This window comes from Nomascus leucogenys, chromosome 23 (assembly GCF_006542625.1).
Source record: "Nomascus leucogenys isolate Asia chromosome 23, Asia_NLE_v1, whole genome shotgun sequence".
Taxonomy (NCBI): domain Eukaryota; kingdom Metazoa; phylum Chordata; class Mammalia; order Primates; family Hylobatidae; genus Nomascus; species Nomascus leucogenys.
This window is the reverse complement of record NC_044403.1, coordinates 29,092,648-29,108,348: the sequence shown is the minus strand read 5'-3', so window position 1 is coordinate 29,108,348 and position 15,701 is coordinate 29,092,648. Positions and strand designations below refer to the sequence as shown.

The following is a 15,701-nucleotide window of genomic DNA, read 5'->3' as shown; positions in this document are numbered from 1 at the left end:
ACTGATAGACTCACTCAGGCCACTCGGGGAAGGCAGTGTCTGCTGCCAGGCTTCGCCATGGGAAAGCTGCTCTTTTCCCTTTGTAATTAGTATGATTTCCTGGGGGAGGTACTTTGAGAGCATGTAAATATTTCATCACTCATCAAACTAACATTTATCTGTCTATCTATCTGTCTATGTATGTATGGATGTATGTATGTATGGATGTATGTATGTATGTATGTATGTATGTATCTATCCGTCCGTATGTCCATCCATCTGTCTGTTCATCTGTCTGTTGGTCTGTCGGCCTGCCTACCTACCTACCTTATCTATCTATCTATCTATCTATCCTGTCTATCTAATCTATCTAATCTAGCTATCTATCTGTCCATACACCCAGCCAGCCAGCCAGACAGCCAGCGTTCATCCATCTACCGATCTGTCCATTCATTTCACTATAGATTCCTATTTTATGTAATAGGTTATAGCTGTTATCACTACTTGCTTCGATACTCAAATTGTCCCTGATTTGGTCACTGATGCCGTTCCAGCTGGCTTCTGTGTCCCTTTGAAATGCCTCTTTCCCTTTTCCCAAGCCTTCTTACTTTCCAGCACAAGACATTCCAGGCTCATGTGTGTCTCCATGCCTCTGTTCTGGAATCAGTCATTTCTCCCTGATTCCAGTTAGTGGACCGCAGCATTTAGAAACTAAGGTCGGGGCTAGACACTCATTGATTTTAGAATGTTGATGCTCCCAGGCTGTTTCACTGGGGAGTGCTGGGGATTGTGTGTCTCTGCGTGAGTGGACACATTTACACAAACTTTGTTACTGTATCTATTTATATGTATTGTCAAGTAGGAGCTCACATGACACTTCAGTGTTAACCAATACCATGGAGTTTCCTCTCATTTCCTCCCTTTCCATATTTCTACCTCCTTTCTCTACCAGAAAAACCAGACTCTCATTATCGGTACTATGTTTGCTTACTACTCATTTATAATATGTTTACATACCCCTGAATGTAACCAACCTCCCATTGTCACCACCTCCTGCCCCAGGCAGATGTCTGTCACCCCATGCTGGGATCTGACACCCTTGTTGGGCAGCGTCCCACATGGGCACCCTTCTCTGCTTGAGCCGGGCTGCCGTGGTCCATGCTGACCCGTTGTGGCATCCACACCCCCACCATTTCCTGGGTTTGCTCCGCCTCACCTCATGGCTTTAGCATGGAATCGTTTGTGCTCTGGGTTTTGATGGCTCAGACTTGATTCTATGCTACCGATGCAAAGAGGGCAAACCATTGTCCCCAAGGGAATAGCTGCCCTCCTGCCCGTTCTTCCCTTCACACACCTGTTCCAGGGAGGAGGGACCTCCAGGTCCAGGGGCCTCCATAAAGCTGAGTGGTCTTTACTTCTTCCTCCCAGGGTTTGCAACAGGCGGGTGGAGCCAGCGAGGCATCCCAGGGCCCTGGCTGCTGCACCTGCTCACTTGCTCAGCCTTGGTGTGTGTACTCAGAGGAGGACAGCTTGGCTGCATGGATGCTTCCATGGAAATGCTTTTGAAATGCTGCAACAGCCAGCCATGTGGGTCTCAGGAGCGTAGGTGTAGAGACATAAATAACAACACGGGGCATAGAATACCTGCTTCCCAGAAGCAATCAGCCTCTCTCCCTCTCCACCTCCGTACAGCTCCCGTGATGGAGTTATTCACATGTAGACACACACCCACAGGAAGCCACCTGCGGCAGGCACGCAGGCTTCACATGGCTTCTTCCACATGTGTGGCCCACACGCACGCTTCAGTGACTCCTCTTTGACTTAAGCACTAACAACTATTATTTCCTCTCCATCTGATGAGGAAACCAGTGGGCTGCCGAGATGCTTAAAAAGATAGATCCATTTGTGAAGGTTGACATAGGAGCTCAGAGGTTGATTGCATTGGTATAACTCTAGAAACAAAAAATGTATAACCCGTTTACTTCCCAGAAAACTCAAGGAAAAAAGCATGCCCCTCCTTGTCCTTCTCCTACTTTTGCATGACCTAAAGCATAAATGTCATAGCTAGAAGAAACTTTAAGGTAGCATGACATGAGGCAGTGGCAAGGGACAGCTTGGCCTCTGCAACTTAATGGTAGGGAGGATTTTGTCAAATCTCTTCCCCTTTCTGAGCCTCTATTTGCCTCCTTTAGAGGAGACAGGCCAGTGCACAGCTCATAAGGTTATTAGGGGCTTAGAGATTGTGGAGGTCAAGTGCCTGATATAGGGCCTCACATACAGTAGGTGCTCAAATGTCAGCTACAGGTCGTTTCAGGTGTAATGGTCTACACCTTAATGATTCTTGGCCACACACTGCCAGCCTTATATAAGTGCTCTGACAGTAATTCTCTGTGCTTTGCAACCACCCAGTCCTGGGATGATTCTCCTGGTGGGGATTCCACGAGTGCTACACATCCCCAGTTCCTTCCTCTTTTGCTCAGGAGGGCAGTGGTTGGAACATTCTCCTCTGGCCATGTTTTAGCATCTCTTTCACCAACAGAGGGTCGTGCTAAGAAATAAACACAGCCAGTCAATGGGAGGGGCCAAGATACTGCACTTGTGACAATGCACCTCCAGTTTCTGCCTGCCAGAAGTTGTGGAAAACACCATGTCACACTGTTCCTAGCTGGAGACCAACTACAATCTGTTGTCTATTCATATACTGCTGCCAAGCGATACCTCCTAACCTGTATCTGGTTGGTGGATGTTTTGAATCAATCCAAACCAAGAGTCACATGTTTTTATTCATATTCAACACCATGTTGTTAGAGTTGGTCTTCTATCACAAATGACTAAGACGCCCTACAGATGATCACTCTCCTGGGGTCATTGCTCCCGGTTTGTGATGGGTGTCCTACGGTGAGGGTGGAAGCTCCTATAGGCTGCTCTACATTAGGCTCTTGACCAGCTCCTTGGAATAGGGTCATGCAGCCAAGTCATGAATCCACACAGTACTTTGTCATCTTCTCCCTTAGGATGCCATGGCGGTGGGGCCTTGTCAATGTCCTTGTTGAAGTCCCACATGATATACTGCAAGCATGGGCTCTGGAATCAGACTTTCTGGCTCACACCCAGCTCTGCCAGAATTAGGCTGCGCTCTTGGATGACTTAGTTTATGTGCCTTAGTTTCCTCATCTATGAGATGGGAATTAGTGGTTCATACCTTCCAGGGCCATTGTAGCGATTGCATAGTTGCTGTTTGTATAACTGTGGCACTCTGGAGCCAGCCCCTTACAGGATCCTGAGAGCTGATTGTGAGAGTTTCAGTAAATTTGCAGAATGGATGCAGTCATTGGCCATGGTGGAAGTATTTATACCACAGAAATCAGCAAAGGCGACAAACCAGGGCTTCTATCTCCTGGAGAGCCAGTTGTTAAGTATCTCCAGCACACCACTGTATAAAACACAACAGCATCCAGTGAGCACTAAGCAACAAATAAACATTAGCGGTTGTTATGGTTATTCCATTTATTAACTTGACTAATAACCGTGTCAAAAAAAGAAATGAGACCAGTCATATGTAATTATTTTTAATGAGCCTGTACTAGTGACTGCTGGCAACTGCTACTTCCTTCCCTAATGGCTCGAGAAACAACCCATTAATAGTCTTCGAAGTGAGTTTCATGTATTCATCCCTTCGAGTATTATTGAGCCATGTACTAGGTCCTCTGTCGGGCGTGGGGGAGTTTGTGGTGTGACTAGCACAGACAAAATCTTTGCTCTCATAAAGCTTACAGTCTCAGGGGAAAGACAGACACGAAGGCAAGCGAACAAACAAAATCACAACATAATCACAAACTGTGAACGTGGTTAGAAAAAAACAGCATGGAGTAATTGAGAAAATGGGGATGTGCTTTTTCCAATTGGGTGGTCGCAAGGGGCATGCTGGCTGTCACACACTGCCTGCTAAGAGCCAATTGCGTGCACTCATCTCTTCTCAACTCTGCCTTGAATGACATCATCTGTGTCGTCAGCTTGAAATCGGCTATGGTGGAAGTATTTACACCATGGACATTGGCAGATGCTACAAACCAGAGCTGTTTTGTTTTCCCTTCTGGAGACCTAAAGGTGAAGATGGGGCCATGCTGAGAGCAGTGGGAAGAGTGTTTTACCTGCCTGTACACATTCCCTCAGGTGGGAGATACTTTCTGTCCCATGGAAGCTTCTGCTGCCAGGAGAGAGTGAAACCATTTCAGATAGAGAAACCTGGAATGGTTTTCTGAATACCTGAGCCCTGGGGAAGCTTTGGTTGCCCTTTATATTCCCACTGATTTCAACCATTCTACCCAGTACCAGTGCCTTCCTGATAACCCCTGCTCCCCTTTGGCCAAGCCCACATGATCATCTGCTTGTGGCCATGGTGCTGGGTATCTGCCAGGCTGGACCACAGGTGGGGTTCTAAGTGGTGGGCGATGATTTGGGGTGGGAAGAGTCCTGGTATTGTTCTGATTAACTGAGTACTCCAGCCACTGCCTAAGGGAGGAGAGAAACCAGGCAGGGTCTCTGGCCAGGGAATGGCTCTGGCAAAGCTAGCAGGGCTTTAGAGCTCCAGCCAAGCTTATTGGGCCCTGAGCCCTCAAGGGAGCCAGAGCAGGCTAGAACATGAAGCCAGGCAGATTACACAGTGAGGACAAGGCAGACCCTCGAGTCCTACGTTCTCGGGTGAATGGGGGATTTGGGCAGGGAGAGGGTACTATATTGCGGAAGCGACCACACTGAGGCTTCGTGACACCCAGGGCTCTCTTATGCCTCTGCAGCAATAGGGTCAGTTTGCTGCAGGACGTAGTCCCAGTCCCACCAGACATTGAGGGTAGGGATATTGACATCCTTTTTCCCATCACTCCTGACCAGCTGCAGGAGAAGGGTAGGTTAGTCCTTTGCCTTCTCTGATTTCTTTTCTCTCAACATCCCAAGCAGTTGCTCCATGTCCACAAGAATCCCAGGCGGTAGGGAGGTCAGATGTACACCCATTCACCGGGCGAGGAAAGGAACCACGGGGAGGCACAAACGTGCACAACAGGCCTAGGTTCAGCCCCCACAATTTGACTTCTCTAAACCCCCATTCTCTCCTTAGGCAAAAATAATAATAAAACCAAACACACAAGTTCCTAGGAGGATTACTGAAGTAACATACGGAAAATCACTCTGCAAGCTGCTATTCAAATGCTAGTAATTTTTTACTGTCACAATTAGGACCAGTTTGAATATCTTTTGTCTCTTAACCCAATGCCCCCCCCCTTTTTTTCTTCAAAATTGCTCATTCATCCATCCGTTCATTCAGTAATGATTTTGAATGTTTGTGAGGAGTCAAGTGCTCCGCTATATCCTGGAAATAGGAGGCTAAAATAGACAACGAAGAGAAGGAATGCATACGCTGGAGGTGAGCCGGGTGCAAGGCAGCCAGCATGGGTGTCACCAAAATAGATGTGTGAGCAAGGACCAAGGGAGTGGAGTGGGCAAGCAAGGGGCTTTGCTGCAGTGGGGCTGGCGGGGGTGTCAGGGGGCTTCACAGGCTCATAATATGTTCCCTGTTCCCATGCACATGACCCTCATGCCTCCTCTTCTGTGGCACAGGATCTGCTCTCTGAAAGAGTGAGGACCCTAAAAATGATCACTAACTTCAGATCCTATGGGTGTCAGCTGACCCTGATGGACGCGCTGGAGGCTCCAATGAGGTTGAGCTGGCCTGATTTGTTTAAAAACAAACATGACCATTAATGAGAATGACTAGATTTCTGTAAGAACCACTCAAACCAAAAAGAAAAAATTCCACTCAAAAAATCATTTTTAAAAATCTGGATGTCTAATTTACAAACTTGAAGCTACAGGGGAAATTTTCCCAATTTAGAGTCTATTGCTCCCTGCTGTGCATTTAGTTATGATTAATCATTCTAAAATTTACCAGCCAGGGTCCTGTCACAGTTCGCTGAACAAACTTTCCTCATCCTTCTGGAATAAAAACATGGATCCGGACAGTGACCTCAATGCAACCTTGAGTTGATGCAGTTTTAGTGACGTGGGGTCCAGATTGGGCATGGAGCTCTGAAGCCTATGGCTGCTCAGAATCTTAATATCAATAGCTTAGACCCCTTTGAAAATCCTTTGCATGAAGGAGAAGGGAAGACTGCTGCTGTGTGTGCCCACATACTTCCTTGAGCCAGCCTAATGCCCTATGTTGGCCAAGAGCCCCTAGTGAGTTGGCATACGCCCCACCATGACAGGTAGCATTTTGTTGATTGGGAAATTGAATCTGGAAGTTTAAGTGATTGCTGGTGGTGACTACAGACTACAGGAAGAATATTCATGGTGATTCAGCTGGACCGTTGTATTTGGCTGCACAGAAACAATGTGACCTCTTAAAAATAAAAATAAAAGGACCCAGGAAGTGTTGAAAATGACAGTCAAACTGGAACTTGCAGGCACCATCTTTTTTTATTGATGCCAGCTTTCTCCACCAGTGAATCTTGCAGAATGCCTTACACATAGCAAGTGCTCAGTACATATTTGAAGATCCACAGCTTTCTGGCACTGCAAAGAATTTCAGATTCAACCTCCCTTCTTTTTTTTTTTCCTAATGAGGAAAATAGAGGAGATATTTGATTGATATTAGCTGTCAGCTGGAACAAGAGCGTAAGTTGCTGCCTTTTAGGATTCCAGCATAAAGTTGTGCAGGTTTAGCACAAAAGCACTGGAGAAAGGGGATAAATGGAGTCTAAAAGCCCATCCGGCACTGGATTGAAGGAGATGGGTCCTTTTCCTTTGACAAAGGGCTCATCTCCTCACCAAGCCAACTGTGGGGCCATGTCCACACTGAGAAATGTTTGCACTTGAATAGATGTAGAAGGGTGATATTAAGAGAACAGAAGTCCAGACTGTTGAAGATTTTATAGGGTTAACTGATTCCTTCTGCCTTTTTGCAAGCAGAGATTGTGATTTTTGCTATTCTGTGACCTCCTATATCTATCTATCTATCATCTATCTATCTTCTATATCATCTATGTATCTATCAATCATCTCTTATAATCCATATTGATGAGGTTACAGCAACTAATGGGTAAGAGGGCTAACACAGAGAACACGAGCAGCAGTAACTCTCTTTGGGGGACACCTGAGGAATATTTCATACATACCTGTTTGTTAGACTTGATAATGGATTACTGCTTGTCTGTTTCCTGCAGCTCCTAATAGAGTCCTGTCCACAAAAATTGTCATGGGTGGAGCCTTGTACTAAACACTCAGGGTGGAGGTCATGAGGCCCCGGAGGCAGGAGAAAACATCTTCTGGGGCTACAGAGAGGTCATGATATAAATGCAGAAGGAGGAACTGACCCATAGCCACACAGACACAGGCAGACATTAGGGAAGAACCTTCAAGAAACGTGCAAAGAAAAAAAAATAAGGGAGGCCATTAAAGACAATTTTTAAGTTTAGGAAACTAAGGCAAGCCAGGCTTTGCGTGCAAATGATTAGGCAGGTGAGTCATGCATATATTTGTCAGTTCTTTTTCAAAATAAGGAATAAATTAGGCACAATGTTTGCATTTTAAAAAATCCTTTACTTTGCCCCCCTGTGAATTTTCTTAGTGCACCCTGGGCCCTGCTCTCAGTTGAGTTCCTGCCCTGGGGTCTCTGAGACCCAGAGAAATTTTAACACCTACCCCTCCCACTTCCTCCAAACCTTTTGGAGAATAGCTCTTCCTGCTTATACTTTTTAATGGTAGGGGCTGATGAGCAGTAACCAATCAGGAGGGCCACCCAAGCCTGAACCTCACTGTAGAGTGATCAGGGTCAATGCATGTGTACAAAGTGTCTTACTCCTTGTAGAGCAGGCTGTATCCAATTAAAGCTTGATTAAATACCACATAGTGGAGAATAAACTGTTATTAGAAGCTGCTAATGGACACTCCATCACCTGCATTATTCACTGTGAAGAAACTAAATAAAGCCAGCAAACTGTGTGCTCTTTGCCGTCCAGGAGCCTCCAGTCCAAATTAATTTTCATGAAACTCAGATTCTAGGCAGATGTGGTTCTTTTGATTTTTACTCCTAAGTACAGGCCATTGTTCATTTTTCCCAGCAAAGCTCAGGCATTGTGTGAGTTTTTTTCAGAAGATATTGCAGAATGAGAGTTTCAGAGCATGAATATATGTAACCTTTCAAAGGAAATGTTCAGAAAGAACAAGCCAACCAATACAGCAGCCTGCCAATTTAACAGTGGTATCTAAACTAGCTTGCTCAGATCTTTACAGCAACAAATACCAAAAGGGACTCCAAAATTATGTGTATGTCTATGTCAGTTGATCAAAAACTCAACTAAGAAGTGTCTCCTCCCACAGAGGAAACCGAAGGTCTTGAAGGTGACTCATAAGCAGAAGCCACTGGGGACGGGGGCTTTGACCCTGGCCCTATCTGCTTCTCCTCTCCATCTGTGGATCAACAAGCAGGAATACGTCAGATGATTTCTACCTTCTGTTGAGCTTCAGCTATGGGCCTGGCACTACACATGCGTTATTTCATTTAATGAATACAATCACCCTCTAAATAGATATTGCTTTTCCTGGTTGTTCACTTGGGAATTGGAGTTTAGTTAGGTCAAGTAACTTGTCAAAAGTCATACACCTAATGGTGAGAAGATCTGGCACTTAAACCTAGGTTTCCCTGACTGCAGAGCCCATGCTGTCATCAAAATATCAATTGCCTCCCTCACAAACACTAGAAGGGCACCCATTTGGTACTGAGCCTGGCTGTGAACAGATGCAAAAGTAATAGAGGAGGCATCTATGCTTTCTTTGGGTTTGAATTGTCATGGTAACCTAACATAGGGTGGGGGCCTTGAGAAGAGTTTTAGAGTCATGTCATATCAGATCTGGGCTCCGTTTCCACTGCTGCTACTCAACTTCTCTAAGCCTCAGTTTCCTTAGTTGTAAACAAAATAACAGTTGACCCCGAACACCACAGGGGTTAGGGGTGCCAATCCCCCACACAGTTGAAAATCCAAGCATAATTTTTGACTCCCACAAAACTAAGCTACTATCAGCCTACTGTTGACCAGCAGTCTTGCTGATAACTTAGTCAATTAACACATATTGGCTGGGTGTGGTGGCTCATGGCTGTAATCCCAGCACTTTGGGAGGCTGAGGCGGTGGATCACCTGAGGTCAGGAGTTTGAGACCACCCTGGCCAACATGGTGAAATCCCGTCTCTACTAAAAATACAAAATTAGCCAGGCATGGTGGCACATGCCTGTAATCCCAGCTACTTGGGAGGCTGAGGCAGGAGAATCGCTTGAACCTGGGAGGTGGAGGTTGTGGTGAGTCAAGATCACGCCATTGCACTCCAGCCTGGGAAATAAGAGTGAAACTCTGTCTCAAAAACAAAAAATTAACACATATCTGGTATATGTATTATATACTATATTCTTACCATAAAGTAATCCAGAGAAAAGAAAATTGCTAAGAAAATCCTAAGGAAGAGGAAATATATTTACCACTCACTGCGTGGAGGTGGATCAGCATGAAGGTCTCTGTCCTCATTGCCTTCACATGGAATAATAGGCTGAGGAGGAGGGAGAGGAAGGGCTGGCCTTGCTGTCTCAGGGGTGGCAGAGGTGGACAAGGTGGAAGAGGTGGAAGGAGAGGCAGGCACACTTGGTGTAAATTTAAAAAAAATCTGTGTATTAGTGGACCTGTGCAGTTCAAACCCAAGTTGTTAAGGGTCCATTGTAATGCGCTTACCTCATAGGGCTGTTGGAAGGATGATGTGATACCATGCATATAACAGGCTTAGCGCTGTGCCAGGCACATAGTAATGGCTGGATTTATTTTACAGGGAAAACATACAGGTAGTTTTCAACTATGTTGCTATAAACTAGTTTGGTAAAGGGTGAGCTACTTCACATCCTAAAAGTAGAATCAGAATAAGGCTGAAACCTGGAGATCTGGCCCTGAAGTGAGGTACTTGTGGTTCCTGGGTGGGGTCCCTGCAAAGTATGGCCCTGGGGTTCTTATTTTCCAGTCATCACCATATTTAAGGGTAAAGTGGAAGAGGTGGAGCTGCCTGTGGAGAAGGTGGACATCATCATCAGCGAGTGGATGGGCTACTGTCTGTTCTATGAGTCCATGCTCAACACGGTGATCTTTGCCAGGGACAAGTGGCTGGTAAGTGTCCTGCATGCTGTCCCTGCATTGGCCGGCTGGCTGTCCTGCTGCTCTACCCAAGGCCTGCAGCCTAGGAGGCATACGAAGACTTCAGAGAAGACTGAGGCTAGGAGGTCACTGCCCCAAACCCCTCTCTTTAGAGCAGATCTGTATCAGGGAATAGAGTGGTTGCCCTGGGTCCAGCATGTGTAACCATCAGAGCGGACTTCTGTGGGTCTCACCTCAGCCTCTTTTGCAATAACAGACATCCGTTCTGTCTTGTCAAGTTAAAGGTCCGTTTTGGTCAGCAAGTACTTAGGACTTGCATGGCTGCCAGAGCCAGGTGTGCTATTCATCTGGGCTTCTCCAGGCCAAAGTCATAACATCGCTCGCTGCGCCTCATTGGATTTACCCTCACCTCACCTCATTTGTCCTATTGACTCCACCTAGGTCCCTTAAATTCTCCTTGCTCCAAAATAAAAATTGAGCCTTGCTGTCCTAGCCCTCACCCCAGACAAGGTGACAGTCCACTGCCTGAGAAATGCTGGCAAGGGGGTGCTTGAATGGTGACTCTATGTGCAGTTCAAAATGTGATGTCTTTGTCAGGTGAATAGATTACGAGACCCATTTCCCCACAATTCATCAACAGAAACCTGGAGGGCTTATGTTTCCAGACCGGGCAGCTTTGTACGTGGTAGCGATTGAAGACAGACAGTACAAGGACTTCAAAATCCACTGTAAGTCCCTCTTGCTTCTCCGGTGGACTTCCACTGCACAGTTGGGGTGGGAGGTACTCCAGTGGGCCCGAGATGAGCAGGCAGTGACATGAACACCATTGCTGTCCCTGAGGAGAAGCTTCTCTGGGATCCTTTCTGGAGTCTGCTCTCTAAATGTTTCTATCTAGTCCCAAGGGTGTGAGGTCTACAGACAGAAAATAAGCCATATGACTGGGATGAGAGAAATGTCCTGGGGTGAAAGAATGAATGCAATGTGAATTAAAAATTGGACTGAGGCAGCAGAAGCTGAGTTTTCGCACAGATCAGCAGGGCAAGAGGCTTGAAACCTGTCAAGATTCAGTTAGCCCAAAAGTCCACTTCAGGGGTCCGAAGTGGCAGGTCTCTCGCCAGGCCAATTGTTTTGAATCCTGCCTTCATTCCACTCAGACTTATAAAAATAGTATTGATTCTCCTTCAAATTCAAATACATATTATTTGAGGTTCTTTTGAGGAATAGATAGCAGAGAGGGTGGGAAAGAGTGGAGATTTTGCTTTGAACAATCAAACAAAAGGCGAGTGTGCATGTGCACGTGTGCACAAGGCAGGGGCTCATATCTAAATATGTATTCTAAATGCCTTATCAGCTAAGCGTGTGTGGTTCTCTGAGAACAATAAAGCCAAACAACTTCTCCAATGTTTGACCTGGTCTGAAAACGGCTGTTATCCTATTTCTCGTAAAGGGTGACACTTCTCTCTGACACAGGCCTGATCCTTAATGAGATTATACCAAACGTGTTTTTGTAAAGTGGAACATGGCTGTGTCTCCTCAACCAGAACCAAACACAACAAAGGAGCAAAGAACCCCTCAAACAGGCAAACACCCAAAAAACCCAAATTAAAGCAAGAGGCAGAAGCTCCAACCTATCCATCAGACTGGGCACATCTGGGGTTCCTGCCCCAACAGGGTGGTCCATTCCTACTTGGCAAGATTATCGTGGAGGTGTTCACAGATTGAATAGAAGAATAAACGCCTCCAAGAGGCTAAGACTCTATCCACAGTTCAACAAATTGAGGCTCTGTAGATTTAAACAATTGCCATCTCATCGTTGTTAGTGGCACTGATGAAAACTCGGCTGGACTCTGCTATGGATATGTGTATTTGTGTGGGTTCATGCCTTTCTGGAAATATAAAATCAAAGTGTGAAGTTCAGAGCCAGGTTCAGAAGAAGACAAAAGTGGGACCGCTGTTGGAAGCTCTGTGCCCTGGAAACCCTCTCTGGTTGCTGTCTGCCTCCAGCCAATCTGGTGCAATTTCTACTATTTGACCTCCTGGGGGAAGGAGGCAAAATACCAAATGAGGACAGGAGAGGTAGGGGGGCCCAGGTTAAATGCTTTGCACACTGCCAGCCCTGGGTTTAAGTCTTGGCTTTGCCGTTTCCTAACTGGGTAACTTTGTGCAAATTATCTAATATCTTCGAGCCTCAGTTAAGGGATAATCTTCTCAATCCCACAGACTTGTCATGAGGATTAAGTGAGATGATGTATATTAAAGGACATGACAGTTCTTGGTCTTATAATGGGACTAGATGGGATCTAGTCTCTGACTGTGTAGCTAAGCCCCTTTCTGCCCCTGGCTCTGGCAAGTGAGCCTGACTGCCAAGCCCCTGGTGGCTCAGAATCTAGGACAGATGTACTCTCATGGAAGACTGCAGACACAACTCCACAGTGACTGTTGATCAAATGCATGTATAAATAGGACATATTTTGCCCTGGAGCTGCATTTTGGAGTTCTTGCTGTGCAATTGTACTGAATAGTGTTTTGAGGAGGAAAACTTCTAGGTACGTTCTTCATTGTCATGTTCACTTAAATATTTATTGAGCTCCAACCTGAGGCACACCTCTTTAAGAAACTTTCTCATGGTTTCCACAACGTAGATACCTGTGTCAGGAGCCTCTGCAGGTATGCACATTGCAATGAGCCAGCCTGGGGCCAGGAGGGGCTCCTAAGGCACTGGCCCCAGACTGGAGATCATGTGATTTATTTCTTTGATTCTAATTGCAGTGTTCATACCTTCTGGAAAAGGAAAAACAAAATCTGAAAGTTAGCACCGTCTTATCTTGTGCTTGTTCTAGAGTCTCTGAAAGATACCCCAACTTCCTCCCCACCCCAAAACAACACTAAGAAACAGACACTTAAAATGTATTTAAAATACTGTTTTCTATTTACATTTTTTAAAATCTATTTTTTTGTAAAGGAAGCAAACCCATTTGGAAATTCATTTCAAATAATTGGAGATTTTGGTTACTATGAGTTCTAAATCAGAAGTAAAGCACAAAGGTTGCTGGTTGCTAAGGCAACAATTGTAAGCAATTTTTTATTGGCTCAAGAACCAGCTAAGAAGGAAAAATTTTGAAATGAGGCAGGAGAGTGAGACATGTTCAGCCCCTTTCAGAAAGTAAATTGTTAGGGGGAGAGCTTTCTTTCCTTTCCTCTCCTTTCCTTTTCTTTTATTTCCTTCCCTCCCTTTCCCTTCCCTCCCCTCCTTTCTTCTTCTTTCTCAACCACACACAGCAACATGGGAGTGCAAGAATGAGGGCAGTGCAGAACCTGCCCTCCATTTGCTCACCAATGAATAGAGACCACATAGAGAGAGAGATAAATGTCTGGCATATACTAGGCTCACAATACATAGCTTTGTGGAAGGAAGGAAGGAAGGAAGGGAGGGAGGGAGGGAGGGAGGGAGGGAGGGAGGGAGGGAAAGTGAACCAGCAGAGGGATGTGCAAGGTGTAGTATTTAACTCTTAGGAGCAATCATTTTACAAACATTTTCTACTATAAAGGAAATACACAGAATTTCAAAAATGGAAGGAAACTTGGTGGATATTCTATTCAATTTCATGCACAATACATGAATTGCACCCAGTGCATGAATCTACACCCTGCTGAGAATGAGAGAGATGGGCACCAGTTTCTTGGCTGATGAGAAAACTGAAAGAAAGACCTCATGCAGAGGTGGCAGTGCTTATAGCTTGATGGTTGAAGGGCAGCCCTCTTGGATGGCTCAACTGCTGTCTGTGGGCTTCACTTCCACTCATGACATCCAGAGTTTCCTCTGGCTCCAACCTATTTTATGCAAGGATTCCACTTTGTTCATGAGAGCCTAAAATGTGTCCATCTATTGTAAACACTTTCCCTTCTGCACAGAGGAGAATCTGTAAGTAGCATCTGGTGGCACTTGTTCTATTTTTCTCTGACCTCATTCTGAGGCAGTCCCGTTAGCCTCATCAGAGAAACTCAGATGGTTGGGGATGGGGTGGTGAGGGAGGATGTAGCTACAGCTCTCTCCAATCAGAAATCACATTTCTCCCCTGGTACTTAATTTTCTTTCCTCAGGCTGTTTTTGAGATTTCTGTCTTTATTGATTTTCTGCAGTTTGATTCTGATGTGTCTAGGTGTGTTTTTCTTTTTATTTATCCTGCTTGGGGTTACATGGAATTCTTGGATCTGTGGATGGATTGTTTTGTTAGTTTAGAAAAATGTCAGCCAGTATCTCTACAAATATTTTTTTCTGCCTGATTCTCTTTCTCCCCTTCTTCAGGAACTCCCATTATGTGAAATAATGTTTGATATTGTCCCATGGAGCTGGGATCCTCTATTTTTTTCACCCTTTTTTTCTCTTTGTGTGTAAGTTTGGATCATTTTTATTGCCCTGTTTTCAACTTTATTGGTTATTTCCTGATATATTCCTTCTGTTAATAAGTTCATTTTAAAAAGTCTTCTTTTCTTATATTGTTATTTTGATTTCTAGCATTTCCATTGGCTTTTTAAAAAAGTTTCCATATCGCTAATGAAATTCTCCATTCATTGATGCACACTGTCCACCTTTTCCACTAACTTCTTTAACGTACTTAGTATAGATACTTTAAAGTCTTGCTGGATAATTCTAACATCTGAGCATCTCTGAATTTGGTTCTATGACTTTTTTCTTATGATGATAGGTCATATTTTTCCCTTTCTCATGTGTCTTACAATTTTTCATTAATGCTGGGCATTGTGAGTAAAAGGACCAGTAGAGGCAGGTGAATCACATCTACATCCAGAAAACAGCGTTGCCTCTGCCAGGCTATCAGAATGAGGGTGTGAGTCAATCTAGTCTGTAAAAATAGTAGATTTGGGCTTTGTTGTTGCTTTAATTACATACATTATGCCATAGTATAGTCCTTTTCAGGAGTCTGTTTTCACCCATTAACAAAAGCTTCACAGGCCTCTCTGATATTATTTTTTAATTTCTAGATAATCATGATATTTCTTGATGACCAATGGCTCTTACCCCACATACACTTATTTGGCATACAGTATACAACTGCAACAAATAATTAATGTGATTTATTTGTATCCTACTCCACCTCTGCTTCACTTCTGGTAAAAAGGGCTACTAGGAAATAAATGGCCAGCAGAAATGAGAAAAAAAATCTAATCCCTTGGGTGATCTGTGGTCTGAATGATTGAAGGTGGGACAGTCCAGCTGAGGAGATAAGACCCAAATTAACCCATATAAAGGTAACTAAAACACCAGGCATTGCAAAACAGTGCAGGCATTAAATGTTTGGGAATGAATCTCAATTCAAAAACCATTATCTGTGAGCCTGTTCTGTGCCAAATGCTGTACTATGGGTGTTGAGGATACAGGAGAGGTTGTATGGTCAGGAGCGTTTAGAGAAGGTCTCACAAAGGCCATGAGACATTAAGATCACCATTTTGGGACTTGAAGACAGTAAAGACCATGTACCCCAAAGGTTTCCAAACTGGTTGGGATTGTCTGTATAGATTTG

General features: G+C 44.7%; 1 protein-coding gene across 2 annotated transcripts in view; it reads left to right on the top strand.

Moving 5' to 3' along the window:
• Positions 1-15,701, top strand: part of PRMT8 (protein arginine methyltransferase 8) — a 102,813-nt gene that overhangs the window by 67,224 nt on the left and 19,888 nt on the right. For both annotated transcript variants that reach the window (XM_030804637.1, XM_030804638.1), the window contains 2 exons: positions 10,031-10,173; positions 10,802-10,889. In XM_030804637.1, the coding sequence (XP_030660497.1) occupies positions 10,031-10,173; positions 10,802-10,889 (231 nt within the window). The remainder of the gene's footprint in view (positions 1-10,030; positions 10,174-10,801; positions 10,890-15,701) is intronic.